This window comes from Biomphalaria glabrata, chromosome 10 (assembly GCF_947242115.1).
Source record: "Biomphalaria glabrata chromosome 10, xgBioGlab47.1, whole genome shotgun sequence".
In the NCBI taxonomy this organism is placed as follows: Eukaryota; Metazoa; Mollusca; class Gastropoda; family Planorbidae; genus Biomphalaria; species Biomphalaria glabrata.
This window is the reverse complement of record NC_074720.1, coordinates 29967832-29985810: the sequence shown is the minus strand read 5'-3', so window position 1 is coordinate 29985810 and position 17979 is coordinate 29967832. Positions and strand designations below refer to the sequence as shown.

Below are 17979 nucleotides of genomic sequence, written 5' to 3'. Positions count from 1 at the left end.
TGCGTTTTTGGTATAATTATAATAATCATGTAACCAGTGTATAATTATAATGTTCATCTAACCAGTGTATAATTATAATATTCATCAAACCAGTGTAAAAGATATTCATCTATCAAAGTATATTAGCGTTCACCTACCTGTATATAATGTAATCATATGAACGTAGACGCTGCTGCTAAAATTCAACTCCAACACTTTGGAAGAAGTGACAGAGAGACAGGTTTCGTAGTTGCCGTCTGTCGCTTCTTCAACTTTTTCACCTTTGACGTTTGTGTTGATGTTTCGCAAAACTTTCTTCCACACGTTATTATGAGCTAAATTTCTTGCTAAGCGTGAAGAGAACAAAATAAAATAGAAAAATACAAATACACCTCTATTTAAGTCGAAATTTCATGGAAACTGGGTGGGGGGCGGACGTTCAACTCAAACAATGGCTCAAACGTTTTTCCTACAAATGTAACAGTTGATGTATAGCGCTGAGAAAAGAATGACTAGCTCGTTGGTCACATGACGAAAACGCTAGTTTGACAGTTATAATTTGTTAAAGTAAAAAATAAACGTGAATTTGGCTAGAGACTAAATATAGGTGTAGATCAAACTACAGTTTTGAAAGGACTATCGCATTATTGAAAGTACTATCGCGTTCAGGAATTTCTGAATGTAATGCTTTAATAATTCCATTAATATTCAAAAAAATTGTGCGCATCATCTTCTAAGTCTAGATTAGTAGTCCTAGATCTATAGGCATATCATTGGAATTATTCAATTTAAAAAACAAAAACATTGTTTATTAGCGTTAAGTGTAGTCCTTCTGTCCGTCCGTCTTGTATAGATTGTATAGAGCATGGAATGGGTTGCCTGAGCTAGCCAGGAAAACCAGTGACTTGTCAGAATTTAAGTCATTGGTTAATATGCATGACTAAATGCATGACGCGTAGGACGTAATCATCTTCTTTTTTGAAGTAACGTCTGTATTATATAAGATAAGAAGATAAGATTTCGTAAAGTAGAAAATATATTGAAAATCCGACATCATGATATTTTAGACCTTTCAAAGTTCTGATGCAACGGCCACTTTTTTCTTTTCTGAAAGTGAAAAATTTAATTTTTAAAATAAACTATGCAAGCAGTTTTTTCATAAAAATAAACCAATTTTACAACTATTCACGCGTTCCGAAATTTACGAATGTAAGGCATTATTGATTCATAAATTTAAATAATTAATGCTAAGGAAAATTGTGCGCATCGTCTTCTAATTCTAGATATAAAGGCCTATATATTGGACTATTCTAAAGTCTAGTAGATCTATAGATTTGTTTAACTAGGATACTTTCTCCTTTTTTAACCCTAACATTCACGAGTTGCCTCTCTGTCTTTTGCCTTAGTGGGGCATAGAGGAAGACTGTCGACAAATCTTGCATGGTGCCCCAACATTTCAACAGATTAAGGGATATGTAAAGATAATGGTAAAAATTCATTAGTTATTAAAATGACACTCTTTTCACAAAACCACTATTCAAGTCAGAACTTCATGGAACCTTCATGAGTCTGGACGCAAGCCGCGGATCTAAAAAAAAAAGTCTCTAACGACAAACCTTTTAAGTGAGTTTGACTCTTTATTAGAATTTATTGTGAACAATTTTAGCGACCATTAGTAAAAAATTAAAGTAATGTAGGGCGATTTCTTTTTCAAATCAAAATCTGGAACATTCTTTACCGAAAAAAATTGTCTTTTGTGATTTTTCAAAAAGAAAATTAAATGTAAAATAAGTCTATAAAGTGATTTTCAATAATCGTTTGTAGAAAATTACTTTCTTATTTTAAAATCCTGAACAACCTATTGTCGGTATTTTTTTTTTAATTAGTCATTTGACATAAATTTGGTTTAATTTGAAAATAGTAACAATTTGATATCGATAATTATACCTATAGCTATTTATTGCCCAAGAATATAAGTGTAATATAAGTCAATTAATGCGATTTCAAACAATCATTTGATGTAATTTATTTTTTTTATAAAACAATATTCGGAACAACTTTATAGGTATTGAGATATAAGTCAGTATAGAGATTTTCATTTTGTATTTATATGTTATTCATTAAAAAAACGGAACAACATATTATCTATCATGATTTTTTGCAACGTTTAAGCATGGAAATTTAATGTAATATAGGTTAGAAGAGCATACAAACATTTGTTGGCATTGATTTGTTTTTCACTAAAACATGCGGAACAATCTAATATAGATATTTAGAACTATTGCGATATTTTGAAAGGAAAATCAAAGGTTAAATCAGATTTTCACATAACTTTTAGTGGAGTTTTTAATCTATAAGGGAGGGATCAACAGACAAAACGCACAAAAGGAAGTGGCTTTTATCCTGATGTAGGCACTAAACAAAACATAATTAAAATATGATTATTTAAGTTTTTTTGAGGGAACTTGTTCAGTACCCTGACTTGCCGTGGCCGTCACGCTACTGCACGAAAGTTGCTGCATTAAAAGGCCAATTTTAAAAAAATGTGCTTACTATTTACATACAAAGTGCATTCTTTGCCTTTATAGACGAACAGAAATGTTTTCTTTTAATTTAGGAACTAGTGGACCAGAACAAAACAAAACACATGCAACTAATATTTATATTTGTTATGAACCTTTATTGTACCTTTATTGTACATTTTACAAATATATTGACTAAGTCACTTAGTGTTACTGAAAATACACACAAAAAAATAATCTTTCATTGTTAAAATTTTTGTAACATAATCTCTCTTGTATTTTCTTAGAACTGTTTTAAATATATAATATATTCATAAAAGACATTAATAAAACAACGTCCACTTTATTCATAATAATATTTGAGTACTTTTTACTATCCGGCCAACTATCCTGCAATGGGATTCGACCGGAGCCAACTACGGCTGGAGATTGAAAAAAAAAAAGACTGGAACCTAAGCTACTATCCAATGCAAACCTAGATTAGATTATATTAGGTTAGATCAAGAGTCAGATCCAAGGGCCGCCCAAGACTAACCTACAGAGATGTTTGTAAGCGAGACATGAGAACTACGGGCATCGACCAATGTATGAGGGAGGAGATAGCCCAAGACCGGACAGCCTGGAGACAGAATGTACGTGCTGGTACGAACTTGGCCGAGTGAAAAAGAAACGAAGTTTCGTCAGTCAAGAGAAAGAAAAAGAAAGCTGCCCTTTCATCTAGCCCTAAGACAGATGCATATACATGCACGAACTGTGGCAAACTGTGCCGCTCCAGAATTGGCTTGATCAGTCACTCCAGATCCAGCCCGTCTCAAGACTAAACCAAAGCCAGTGACTCATCTTGGCGCATCCATTGTCTTCTGAGACAGGGGTCATATATATAATAATATGTTGAGATGACAGATAGATAGATAGATATGGTAGATAGATAAGATAGATAGATAGATAGATAGATAGATAGATAGATAGATAGATAGATAAATAGATAAGAAAGATAGATATGATAGATAAATAAGAAAGATAGATAGATATAGATAGATAGATAGATAGATAGATAGATAGATAGATAGATAGATAGATAGATAGATAGATAGATAGATAGATAAATAGACTTACATCCACTGACTTGGAAAGAACAGCAGAGTCCATCTCCTTTCCATGTTACTATTAGCGAGTGTATGCGATACAGTTCCCTACATTCTAATTCGACGGTGGTATTGAGCTCAGTTGGGTACACGACGTTTGGCTCCTCACATACATCGAACGTTGTATCCCCCAAATAAGTAATTTGAAACTCTCGGACATCAGCTTGAACACACACACACACAATAGAGACATGAATACGTCAGGGGCGTTGTGGGGGGGATGGCAAGGGGCACGATGCCGAAGGCAACCCTTCAAGGGGGCTCCACACGCAGCCTATATTTCTATGTGATGTTCATGGAAAATGGAGGGGGGTGCCAATAACGTACCTTGCCCCTTCTCAATAGACAGTGACAAAGTATTTCGTGTGGCGTTATAAATACATTTTGTCAGCTAAGGCAAGTGGGCACCTAAGCTGGTCTTAGAAGCGTTTCCGTGGGGCGCCTCTGTTACGTCGACCACTTTTTAGCTCACCAAAAAAAGACTGCCTTTGGCATACGTTCGTCTCCCATACGGGATACGTGCGCTGCCCAGCGTAGCTGTCAGACCATAATAAGTCCCTCTATACTGTCCATACCGGCGTTCGCAAGGACATCGCTGTTTGTAGTGCGTTTGTAGCACCTGGTTACATGAGGCATCGGAACTAGACAGCTGGAGGCCACTCACTAAGGCCGCGGGATACAAATTTGAGACCAAAAGAAAATCCGCTGCCGAGGACAGACGTAGACGGCGAAAAGAAAATCTAAATCGACCACCTGCGGACAATGGTTATGCTTGCCTCACTAATCTTCGGACACGAAGACAAGCCTTATTATAAATACATTTTGAATAAATATAACATGCATTCGACCTGCCGATCTTAAGCTCATTTCTTTAACTTCTTACAATTAGCTTTCACTTTGTTCATGGCTGGTAAAAAAAAATGGAATGTGGACCTTGGAATGAGGAAGTTGGAAGTTAAAAATTGAATTATTTGTTTTTGCTCAATTTGATAAAAAGGATGGTAGAGTTGGTGTTCACAATTGCTGTGAACTTCATGGGTTGGATCGCAAATACTGGTCGTACTGTAAGCGTGCTGGGTTGTCTTTCGATTGTCTCGATGGTCCCGGGGTCATAACCTGCCCGCTGCCATTTCACGTCGTCCTGAAGAAGGTTTGGACTGAGATATGCAAATCGTAGAAACATCCGAAACATGGGGAACAGTGTATTAAAATATTTTACTGGTCAATTATTTTTTTATAAAAAAAAAAAATAGTAATAATTCTAGTTTCCTATATTATTGTATTTGCGAAAGAGATAAACTTGAAAGCTAAGTTTGACATGACATAGATCTAAATCCAATCAACTAGATTAGAAATACACAAACTAAAGCCGCAGGTCGCGGGTAATATCCAGCTAGTTTTAATATAAAGTAGAAAATAATTTTTTCAAAAAATGTAATAAAATTTCTAGACATTGTCAGCGTATATTTTTATTCGAATGAAATATTTACCGATGAAAGAGTTCTCTACCTTTTTTGTCAAAAACTAAAAGAAACCAGCTACTTGTAAACACTTCCGACCAGGTCGCTTGGATTGTATTGTTAGTCACATTGACGCACGTGGAGTCATCGTTGTCAGTAAGAAGCTGGACATTGTCCATGTCTCCCAAGTCTGCTTCAGGTGCTTTATCAACTGAAATTCATAGTATACTTATTGCGAAAAACAAATATATAAACACGAAATATTCAATTACTTAAAATACTTATATAAGAAAAAAAACCTCCCAATAACTGCCATATTACTCAATTATTTATAAATATCCAGCAACACGTGGCTTGGGATGCTAAGATAAGAGACGAGGCCGAATGTCGAATACACAAGGAATCCCCATCATTTTCCTTCTTTTTACCAAGCTGACCGTGTCGGACTAGCCTTTTTAGAGGAACTGCGTGAAATGAAGGTGCTCTCACACTGCTTTGAAGCACCCCTGGAGAAGTCCCTTTTCCCCCGAGAGTCATGTTGAGGCTGGGTAGCGCAGCCCGGTTACAAATACCGGTGCGGACTGCATACCCGTAATCCCTGGTGAAGCCAGTTTTATGTTTGAAAGACTTCGTCATGTGTTTGTTATATTTCTAAATAACTTTAAACTCAAATATAAAACAATCTAAGTAAATATGGTTTGTGATACAAAGACAGTCATCTTCGACGTTGGCTTATGGACTAGAATCGTACCCTAAACAAATCAATCTTTTAGTTCCTAATACAATTTTCTTCTTTTAATAAACCTAGAAGCCACATCTTCAACGATGTACTACTGGATAAAGACATCAACAACATTATAACTAACAAAATGGGCCCCATGTCAAGACAGAAAAGAGTGTGTGACAATATCTTGCTATCAATACTAAAGACTTAGTCTACCGGACCTATGTGTGACAATATCTTGCTATCAATACTAAAGACTTAGTCTACCGGACCTATGTGTGACAATATCTTGCTATCAATACTAAAGACTTAGTCTACCGGACCTATGTGTGACGACTCTTCTATACGGCAGTAAAACATGATCCACCTACAATGGACAGGAAACAAAAATGACTACCCTACGCCAGTGATGCTCAAGCTTATTCAGCCGGCGGGCCATTTTAATTTCTGACACTCGTGTCGCGAGCCACATCAACAAAAAGGTTAAAAAGAGCCACTCTTTTTTTTTATAAAATAAATATTTTGTATAATTTTCGATAGCAATCCATAATCCTAACGTAGGAAAAGATATTTTCGTTTTTGTTTTCTTTGTGGAGAGGGGATTTTCTACACTTTGTGCCGATGTTGCGGTGGGCCGGATTAAACCACATCGCGAGCCGGAGGTGGCCCGCAGGCCCTAATATGGGCCTTACACCTTTGACGGTTAATAAGTTGTCAACAGTAGACACCGTTGGCTGGCTTAAGCATATTCACAGAATGCCACATGGTCCTTTGCTACAAGATATATTGTATGCTGATCAAATAGAAGGCAGGAGAGATGCAGGTCGACCACTTTTAAAGTATACTGATGTATGCAAGCGTGACAGGAAGCTCTTCAGAATAGACACCAAGAGAGAAAGAAACACTGGATAGATCGGCTTGGAAAGCAAGCTTAAAGGAGAGCGAATGGTGTACACACCAGAAGTAGAACACCTACTCACTCAACCATGTCAACTCCCATTGGAGCACTGAGCCCCAACCACACCTCTCCACCAAACTGGATTCTGAGCGGCTTTCTTAATCTGCTTCCATGTCATATCAGTATCCCAGCCTCACTGATCTTTGCTTGAGCCCGCCCACATTCCAGGCAGATTCCAATCAAGAGCCTGACTTGAAACATTGGTAGTTAGTTTTAGCGGAATCTGTCCTATTCAACTCCACTTTCGCTCTTTTGGTATCTTGAGCTATGGGGTTTTTGCTTACTACTCTCCTACAAAGAGAGTTATCTTTTCTGGCTACATAATTCCCAATATCCGGCTTAGGCATTTTTGAACCAAGGTCTGGAGTGTAGGTCACAAACGACAACGATCTTCTCTCGAGACTTAAAATGCTGAAGACATTTTTTAAAAACTTTAGCAACCCGTCTTTGTAATATCAGCTACATTTTTGTCACTGCATTAATTTAACACATAGCTATTTGGTCTTGTGGTAAGCGTGGTAAACTGTGGTCTAGAGAGTCATGTGTTTAAATCCTTGTTTGCCGACATCAATAATCATAAATTATGAAGGAATTTCCTAAACATCGGATACAAACTAAACGCTTTCGCACGGCGCTGCGCTACCAACTAAAAGGGATAGCATCAATGCCCTACAGATCACAAGGTCTTATAAAGGGGGGGAATTTTTTACTTTTTTTAAATACGTACTATATTGACAAGAAAAAGAGAACCAGCCTTTCAAACATCGACTTGTGTTCTGACAATTTCCATCAACTTCGGAACAATTACCATTAGCACAATGGCATGTCCATCCATATTTATATGGGAGTCCACCTGTTTTAATGAAATAAAAAAAAAATTTAGAAGCGTTCCCTATGTGGTCTCTATTGGCAGGTCCAAGGTTACGATTGAATCTTTTCACACGAATATCAGAAGTTATAAGCTATCATCTACCCCAACCCTCTGGCCATAACAATGAGAAGTGCAACTGTTTGGAATGGTTCCAACATGATTGTACTGTTAGACCGTCGAACGACATGGCTCGCATAGTACTACGAGATAGTTTAATGTTATTATTGTCTCGTCATAGTGTTGATATTTATATATTTTTTATTCAATAAACTGATTATTATGAAGAGATAGTTCAATATGGTCCTGTCCTAATAGATGTTATTAATGTTCACCTAATTGATTATTGGTGAAGTAACAAGTCTTTCAATCATAGCCTATGGAAGAAACCTATTTCCTTTGTTCAAATGTCTAAAAAGGCTCGTACTGATTGGACCGCCCCACGAGCCTGGTTTAGTTTCCAATGCTTGAAAAAAATTAATTAATTTATTATAGTCCACACTTTGCAAGCTTTTCAATGCAAAAGCTACCTAAACTGGCACACCTGTGCGGTAAAGTGGCTTAACTTTTGAAAGAATTTGACAACTGCCGATCAGACCTTGGAATCTTCAAGATTCTGCGGTGGACTTTAAACGGACGAAAAATCAATGACTCAAGACCATAATATTTTAGGGGATGATTCTTCTTGAAATTGTCAAGCAGAGTTGAGCCTTCTGCTTTTGGAACTCTAGGCCAGCAAAAGTGAACAAGAGCTCTCTGTCACCATCCTGAATAAGAACAGTGTACACTATTCTGCCTGGCGAGGGGTCACACTCGCGACCAGAGGCCCCGTACACTGGACCCCTGCCATTTTTCTTTTCTAACCGTGCAGGACACGCCATTTAATTAAGGGCCTCTTGAGGAACGGCGCCTGGATTGTGAGAGTTTTTTTTTTTGCAACTCCACACAGTGCAATGATGATGCTCTCACACCCCCTTAGGCACCCCCATCGGAGTCTTGTTTTGCAACCCTTTAGTCTAATCGTTTCCTCCTACGATCGTTTCCACCCGGACGCCACTTTGAGGTAAAGTAGCACGCTGGTAGTGAAAGCAACGTCATGTCCAAAATGTCATCCTCGGCACTAATCTCTAGTCAGCGATTGGATGATTACAGCTCAACTAAAATTTAAAAAAAAAAAACACAAACGTTCAAGTATATACCCGAACAAAATGCAGGAGATGCCATAAAGCAGTGATGGCCAAAATACACCCCCGGCCTGAGGCGGGTGTTTCTGGCTCGTCTAATATTCTGTCCAAGGTAACATAAATCCATATAATAGTTTCGTATTACCCATGAAAAAAATACAAGATACAATTTTTAAAATACCCAATTAAAGTATTAACTACTGGAAATTAATTATTTTGTTTGGTAACTTGTACGAGGGAAAGAAATGTGTACATCTCTACAGCGTTAGAACAGACAGTGGAAGAATGGAGACTTTGAGGAGCGAGACGAAAGAGAAACAAAGGTGTATCTTGTCTCCAAACTAGTTTAGACCAATAGCTCGTTGCCACGTCACAGGTGTGTACGACTTAGCAACGAGCTATTGGTCTAAACTGCCCACAGGTTGTGGCGTTGCAAGTCAGTGTTCTGGCCTTTTATAACAAATGTTCTCGTGTAAACACGTTCCCCAAAGTCCTCCATACCATGGATGCCAAAAAGAGAAAAGCGAAAACAACGGTAACTGTTGTACACATATGTTAATAAGGCAAAAGTTAATCATGCAACAAAGGCTTTGTACATAAGATATATTTTTGCATTAGTTATATTCATGACATCGGGGTTTTGTTCTACAAAGGCTATGTGATAGAGGTCAATGCTAATAGTTTTAAAAATGGTTCCCTAACTAAAGTGAAATGAACTGTATTTACAAATATATTCAACAATTTCGTCTTGACTAGCTCCACATACTTTGTAAACACATTGGACCATAGTAACCTTCTTCACACTGACAGGTTCCGACCAGTTGATCACACGTGTCATTCTTACAGCCTGGACTACATCCTTTGAACAAATAATACAATACATTATCCCTTTGGATTGTTGATTTAATCCATACAATTTTACATACGTATCAAATCAGATTTTTTAGAAAAATTGTTTATCGTTTTTCACGTTTATATCAAATTTTATATCTATACCAAAATGACTGTTTGCTGTATATCAAACTTAGCGTTATGACATTAAGTTTGGGGGGAAAGTAAAGGCGGTGGCTCGTTGTGCTGGACACATCATACCCTCGTTAACCGTGAACTTTTACATCATCGGCCTCATAGATTGCAAGGTCTGAAACTAGGAACATTTTTTTTCTATAATAGAATTTATGTGCATATACAAATTTATGTATATATTAGATCTTATTTTTAAACTTCATTTTCCAAACTTTATGTCAAGTTTTATTTTATATCAATATCAAACTTTATGTTTATATAAATCTGTTTATTTCTATTGTAATAACTCCCAGGAAGGCAACTCAAATAGGACATCATAAATACATAATAAAAGGTTCTCCCTTCAGCGCATCTCTTGCATAAGCTCTTTGAGATGATCTAAGCTCCTTAGTCTTCTACAATACCAACATTCCTTTGAAGGCTAGTCATAGACGATGCATGAGATAGAGCGCCTTTTTCTGCTTTGACTCGAATAGCGGTATGCTAGGGAGGGTTATAACAATACCAATATCAAACTTTATGTTTAGATCTATATCACATTTTATGTTTATATAAAATGTTATGTTTTATATCAATATTAAACTTTCTGTTTATATAATATTGCATGTTAATATCAATTTCAAACTTTTTGTTTTTCCAGAATGTAAAATCTTCTGTTTTATATCATTAATGGCAATGTCTTCGATTCCAAAGATTAAGGATGAGAGCAGTGTTTCACATGATTACGCAAACCTTGTTGCAACCTACATATTCTTCGTCATCTTGTGCAGACAAAGCCGATGTCCACGGGTGGTCTTTTAAAGTGTTCATTCCCTCTTCTGCGCCTGTCTTCAATAATGGCTTCTCTTTGAGTCTCAAATGTATGTCTCCCAGACTTCGTGAGAACACTTCAACTGTCTTTTTCAGAGGCCATCTGCTTCCAGCTACTTTCCCCTATGCCAGTGAGGGCCAAATGGCACCTGAGTTGATCTTTCGAAAGTTTGGGTCGTCCTACTTTAAGCTCACAAAAGAAGATCGCCTTTGGCATGTGGTCGTCTCCCATGCGGGATAAGTGTCAGACCCAGCGCAGCTGTCGAATGTTAATAAGTGCTTCTATACTGTCCTCACTAGCCTCCAACAGAACATAGTTATTTACAATGTAGTCTTGTCAGCGTATGCCCATTATGGTGCGAAAGCATCTTTAATGGAAGCGTTAGATGAACCTTAACCGCTTTCGATACAAAACCAGTTCTCTTAGCCTAACTTAGTTGTGGTGAGAACCACTGCTTTATAAACATAGATGTTTGTTGCTAGGTGACCTATTCCACCATACTCCCAGAATAAGGTGACTAAAAGCGCTGTTGGCTTTTGGGAGACAATTTTCTATGTTTCTGGACAATGAAGCAACGTTTGACACTGTGCTGCCCAGGTATATAAAGTGGTCAACAAAATTACGGAGTAGCCATTCACAAAAATGTGTGGAGTTGAATTAGTTTCCATTGCGGACTTCTGAAGCAAGACCTCTTTTTTATTTAGGTTTATGGACTTACCAAACGAGGCAGCAGCCTCAGCCAATTCATGGACGGCAACTTGAAGCTCCTGTTCGGTGTGTGCAAGAAGGGCGCAATCTACGCATAGAGCAGCTCAGTAACATTCATCACTTTAATTTTTGTACAGGTGAACAGGTACCGGAAGTTAAATATGCTGCCATCGGTCGGAAGCTGATGTACATGCCCTAATGCAGGCGTTGCCTCATTTAATTTAGAACTGCTCCAAAGAAAATAGCAAAGAGTGTCAGAGCAAACACACACCCTGCCCTGCTTCGCTCCATTCTCTATAGAGAAGTGAAATGATAGGTCACCTTTTCTTCTGATTTGGCTCTTTTGACCCGTATGTAGTTGTTTAGAATGGCTATGAATCTTGGAGGGCATCCGAGCCGAGATAGAATCAATCACAAGCCATAGCGACTCATTGTGTCAATTGCTTTGTTGAGATCGATGAATGCAGAGTACAAGTCCAGGTTCTGCATCTACTTTTTTTTTCCTTTCATTTGACGCACGACAAAAATCATGTCTGATTTGCCTCTACCAACTAGAAAACCACACTGTTTATATCAATATCATATTTAAATATATATTGTAATGTTTCTCACTATCCAGGCTCTCTGCTAACTGCTCAACACGACACCACCAACTTAAAGAACTTGACAACTTAGGGCACCAAAATAACGTAATGGTTTAATGTTCAATAAATCACAGCCAATACTGTACAATTGGCAGCATGTGACACTGACTGTATCAATACGTCTCCGTTAACAACCGTACCACCGTATCATCTTCGTCTCGTCACTGAGCCGCCTGAACTAAACTGATTGTGACACCGCTACTCTTTATATAGGTTACCTAATGGCCTTCTAGAACAGGAAGGAACATCGCTCGACCATTCTGGTTAATCACACGACTCCCTGAGCTATATTCACCACTCAGATCCTTCCCAAACCGTCGTGGCTGTCGCAACTCGTCACAGTTGACCGCTCGTCTAGCGCTGACCTGGGGCGATATGTGTCGGCTGCCTGGTCTCTACACACACCTCTACCCCCATCTTTGTCACCAACAGGTTATATATATTTATTTATAACATGTTATGTATTATATCAATATCAAACTTTATGTTTATATAAAATGTTATGTTTGTATCAATATCACCTTTATGTCTACTCAATCATCACTTACTTCTTTTACAATACGAGTCAAAATATTTCCTTCGGCATGCAGTGCACTCACCAGTGATGATATTGCAATCACTTAGACAATTTTCTGGACATGCTACAAAATGATATTTTCTCTTTAAATAAAAGAATACAAGTTATTTTATTCTTTTTCTAAAGGGCAATAATAAAATCTAATTTAGCCAAATTTAAATGAGGTGTAAAAAATCGAATTAGAAGAAAAAAAACTGGCTAAAGATGGAGGATAAGCAAGCAGACGAAAATGTTTCTCTATCATGAAAAAAAAAAGAAAATTATAGGATAAACCTAAAAAATGTGAAAGCTGTCATCCAAACTTCTATGAAAACAATGCCTATTATAAGCTAACCTAGGAACTAGAAACTGCAGAATGATTCAAAACATATTCCGGAAAACTAAAAAAAATTGGGACTAGTCAAATATGCCCCTTAGCCTGTCCCTTAAAACTAAAATCTCAATCGAGAGGTCAAAACATCACACTAGCTCCAAAAACAACTGTAGAGAAAAAAAAAGCCAACTATACATCAACTAATAAATAAAACACAAAAATAAAGCTTATCTAACGGAAAGGACTGCACAACTGCTTCAATATCTCTCAATACTGCAAGATGTATCTATATTTTTTATACAAATATTTTATTACCACTAATTAACGAACTATTTTTTGTACTGAATCTATAGTCATCGACAATGAATATTATGCAAAGTTTAGACTTGATTCTAGAACGGGAAGTTGGAGAAATACCGTGTACAAAATCTATACCAAACAAAGTAAGTTAATATAAACTTTGTGGAGATCTGCTATATAGCTGAATGTCATCTGACCTTATTCCGCCCTGCACCAAAACAACACTGATTTTTTTTTAATCCCATAATCACCTTTATCATATTGTAAATATATATTTTCTATTTTAATTTTGTTTAAATACTTGTGAGTGAGTTGTGGTGCTTATCAGTCAATCTATTTCTACAAACAACTTTTTATAAAAGGCTATTACTGAATACTGAAGGAAAGAAAGATGCTTTTAAATGCATTAAGATGTAAACATTGCACAAACTCTGCGAGCATAAGAAAATAATTTTTTTAAGAAACTGAATTTCTCCAGGACTTTGCATCGGATTAACTTCTTAATTCCTAAAATCAGTCAGTAAAAGTATACACGTAGTAGTCAAGATATGTTTTGCATGCTGATTGTACAATATTCAATGTGATATTGTCAACAAGTGGATTTAAGCTTGTATCATAACTTTTAACATTGATTTGTTAATGTGACAGAAAATCTTTTTTTTTTTAAATGCAAAACTTGAATCAAATATGTTCACGTGAAGCCAGACTCATTTTGTTCTCAGGGAAGATTTGTTTTTTTCCTTTTTTTTTTTTGAGAACTAATTTTCTCACGAACCACGACACAACCCAAACTAATTCTTCTTACGAAACTTAAAGAAACTAATTGTTTATGATAATTATGATGTAAGTTTTATTTTCACCTCTTGATTGCCCAATTAAAATCCAGATGTTTTGTTTTTTAGGATAACCTTATACCTTCAAAACTTTTTGTCCTATCCGGACTTATAACTTCCCAAACTTGAATGAGATATTACTAAATAAATTCTTCATCGAAATGTAACTCATGCAGGTGGAAGCTTTCTGATAACTTTAAACTTTTGAAAAAAAGATTTTACTAGACTAATGATTCTTTGCAGTTTTATGTTTTCTTTCATTGATACACAAATGAGAAATGAAACTATGAAAAATTGAAATTAAATATTTATGAAAAAAATTCTTCTACGTTTTATTGAAAGAAGAATACGACATTCTGAATCAACTCTATTTTTTTTTCTTAATTTATTTTAGTTTTTTTTGGACGTAGAAAAGAAAATCTAAATTGACCACAGGTGGACAATGATTATGCCTGCTCTATTACTGGCTAAATATGTAAGCTGCGTAGCCAGGGAAAAACTGCATTCCTCAATAACCTTCGGACTCGAAGACAAGCCTTATTATATGATATCTATAATTCTTAACATAATACTGTACGTTTGAGCTAGTCACATGAAATACATAACCCATCTTTTCTGGCAGCAAGCAATGCCTTATTGAAGTATAAGAGATATGTTGTTTGTTGTGTTTTTGTTTTGGTTTTCTTACAAAGCTTATATCAAATCGATCCGTCTGTATGTCTGCTACAGTAATAATGTAATTAATTAGTTTTCTTATATAAAAAAAAAAGATTATAGATACTAATAATAAAATAATCCTCATTATTTGTGAGAAAATATGTTTTATAGTATTGAGATAAATGGCTGTAAATGTGGAGCTATTTCCCTATGATATTTGTTTTCTTTCTGTATTTATATTTCAATCACACAACTTGTAGATTTTTTTAATACTTTACCTTTTAAACAACAATCTCCAAAGTATCCGTCCTTACAACCACTTGGACACGTTTTATTCATGGGATCACACAGCAAGTCAGAAGCACAGTTATTCTCTACTATAGGGAGTAAAGTGTGAGTTACACAAGATCAATATCATTAAAATAAAAATAAAAATGTGCGAAGTTAAGTAAAACGTTTGGGAAACACTAAGTTACTTAAACATCAACTTTCCATTAGAACACAATTTTCCAAAAACTACTTTTTTTAAAAAAATTAATTACAAATTGATACGAATTTTCTATGCAATAAAATGTATAGTAAAATTTAAAATGTATTCTATTTAAATAATAAAGGTTTTATAACGCTACAATTTAAGCAACAGTTTCCAACGAATCCTGGTAAACATCCATTTGGACACGTTCTGTTGTGTACATCACAATCATCGTCGTGTGCACAATTGTTTATAGCTGTAGAATAAGTAGAATGGAAAAAAAAGCCTTTAGTTTGAACATTATATGACTTTGTACAACATTATTTTTCTTAAAATTTATGAGAACTAAAAAAGAAAAGGGTTGATACTGATGGAATGGTTAATTGAAACTTTCACCAAGAAGTCTAACAATGAGATTAATTATTAATTGTATAAGGAGGCCACCAGTGCGGTGTACTTCAACAATAATATTGGGGACTGGTTCAAAACCACAGTTGGAGTAAGACAAGGCTGCCTACTGTCACCAACACTCTTCAATATCTTCCTTGAAAGGATAATGGAAGATGCCCTCGAGGGCTATGAAGGTACTGTTAGCATTGGAGGAAGCAGAATTACTAACTTGCGCTTCGCAGATGACATTGACGGCCTAGCAGGGACAGAAGAAGAACTAGCTGACCTGGTGATGCGCATTGACAAGACTTCTGCAGCATATGGCATGCAAATAAATGCCGAAAAAACTCAAATTATGACCAATAGCCATCAGGGCTTTAAAAGAGGCATCAGTATTGGAGGTGAAAAGCTAACTAGTGTTAACAGCTTCAAATACCTCGGAGCTATTGTCTCAGATGAGGGAACAAAACCCGAATTATTGGCTCGAATAGCACAGTCCACAGCAGCCCTTTCAAAACTTAAAATAATATGGAAAGATAAGGGCTTAGCCCTCGGCACCAAAATTAGACTGATGCGCTCTCTGGTCATGGCCACATTTTTATATGCTTGCGAGTCGTGGACGTTGAATGCAGAGCTTGAGAGGAGGATCCTAGCAATGGAATTGAGATGCTACAGAAGGATCCTAGGCATCACATTCAAAGACCGCATCACAAACCAAGAAATCAGAGACAGGGTTACTGTAGCGATCAGAGCTCATGACGACCTGCTTACTATTGTGAAAAAACGAAAGCTTAAAACCTTTGGCCACATTACAAGATCTACGGGGCTCGCAAAGACCTTTCTTCAGGGAACAGTGCCAGGAAAAAGAAGAAGAGGCAGACAGAAAAAGCGATGGGAGGACAACATTAAAGAATGGACAGGCCTGCCATTGAGAGAGGTTCTGATCAAGGCAAAAAAAAGGGAGGAATGGAGAAAGACGGTCGACAAATCTTGCCTGGTGCCCCAACGGTCCAACAGACTAAGGGATAGGTAAAGGTAAAATAAAGTGTCACGTAGCAGACTGGGAGAATTTATTTTATTATACCTGGACGTCAATCAACTAATCTTACTACACCTCCAATAACGCAGTATTGAGCATTTCCTTTCCAAGAATCAATAACTCATCACCATAAAGGTAATTACATGAAGAGACGCAAGGACAACTTGTAGCGTCATCTGATCACGTGATTGGACATGAATTGCCCTTGGCATTAGCTGAGCTAGACTCGTCAGTTGGTAGATGGAAATTAGAGAAAAAAGTCGTATAATTTTTAGTTCTAAAATTAATATTCTGTTTGAATCTATTTGTTAACGAGCTCAGAAGATATTCAATGGATACAAATTATTTTGTACATTTTGTAAATTGATTCCTAGTTCCTGAATTAAAGTTTTGCATTTTGAACTAAAGGATTTTCATTATTTGAATTTCTAAAGATATTTAGATCTAGAGTCTATATCTATATAAGAATCACAGGCATCACAGGAACAAACACACTGTGACATAAAGTAAATGAGCTAATATTCTTTCTCTGGCAATGTCAAGGTAAAGCTTTGTTAGAGAGAAAAATTCATTTCGTCCTCTGCTTGTGGCAAAATATGTAGGTCGCAGTTGGAGAAGCGTAGCCACGGGAAACAATGCATTCCTCATTAATCTTCGGACTCGAAGACAAGCCTTACTATTTGCTATCTATAATTGTGAACATAATAGTGTACTTATGAGCTAGTCACATGAAATAAGTGTAAGTGTTAACATAATATTGAACTTATGAGCTAGTCACATGAAATAAGCAGCCCATCCTTGCCGGTGGCTTTAGAACAGCTAGCTATTCCATATTGAAGTACAAGAAATGTGTTGAAAAAACATTATTTATATATATATATTGTTATAAACCTGGTGGTGGCACAGATGGGGGTAGTGGTGTGAGTGTAGTCAGCCGACGCAAAACGTCCCAGGCCAGCGCTAAACGAGCGGTCAGCCGTGACGAGCTACGACGGTCAGCCGAGACGAGTTCGGGAAGGATCGGCGATGTGAGTAGAACTCAGGAGCGTCACGAGGAATGTAGTCATCTGACCACCCAGAATGGTCCAGCGACGTTCTGTCCGGTTCTAGAAGGCCAGTAGGGACCCTATATAAATAGCGGAGGTGTCGCAGTCAAGACTGTTCACGACAGAAGGTTCACGACAGGGGCTCAGAACACGGTCGACTACAGCACAGTTCAACGGTGTGGTTCTGTACGGAGCATTACGAAGGTTCAGTGCGGAGTACTGTCAAGTACAGTTGAGACGACTGGCGTCTTGATCTTGGTTTGCGATCGAGTCCGACACAACGAGCCTTGTGTGTGAAGTCAGTCCTGAACTGTTGAACCCAG

The 17979-nt window shown here is 36.9% G+C and overlaps 1 protein-coding gene across 1 annotated transcript in view; it reads right to left on the bottom strand.

Annotated features, from left to right (window-relative positions):
- The window catches only part of LOC106080072 (uncharacterized), a 92306-nt gene that overhangs the window by 6901 nt on the left and 67426 nt on the right, over positions 1-17979 (bottom strand). Inside the window, exons 21-28 of the mRNA XM_056043157.1 lie at positions 15339-15437; positions 14988-15086; positions 12578-12670; positions 9607-9699; positions 7516-7641; positions 5156-5317; positions 3618-3809; positions 138-326 (exon numbers count right to left, since the gene is read on the bottom strand). Coding sequence (XP_055899132.1) covers positions 138-326; positions 3618-3809; positions 5156-5317; positions 7516-7641; positions 9607-9699; positions 12578-12670; positions 14988-15086; positions 15339-15437 — 1053 coding nt within the window. The remainder of the gene's footprint in view (positions 1-137; positions 327-3617; positions 3810-5155; positions 5318-7515; positions 7642-9606; positions 9700-12577; positions 12671-14987; positions 15087-15338; positions 15438-17979) is intronic.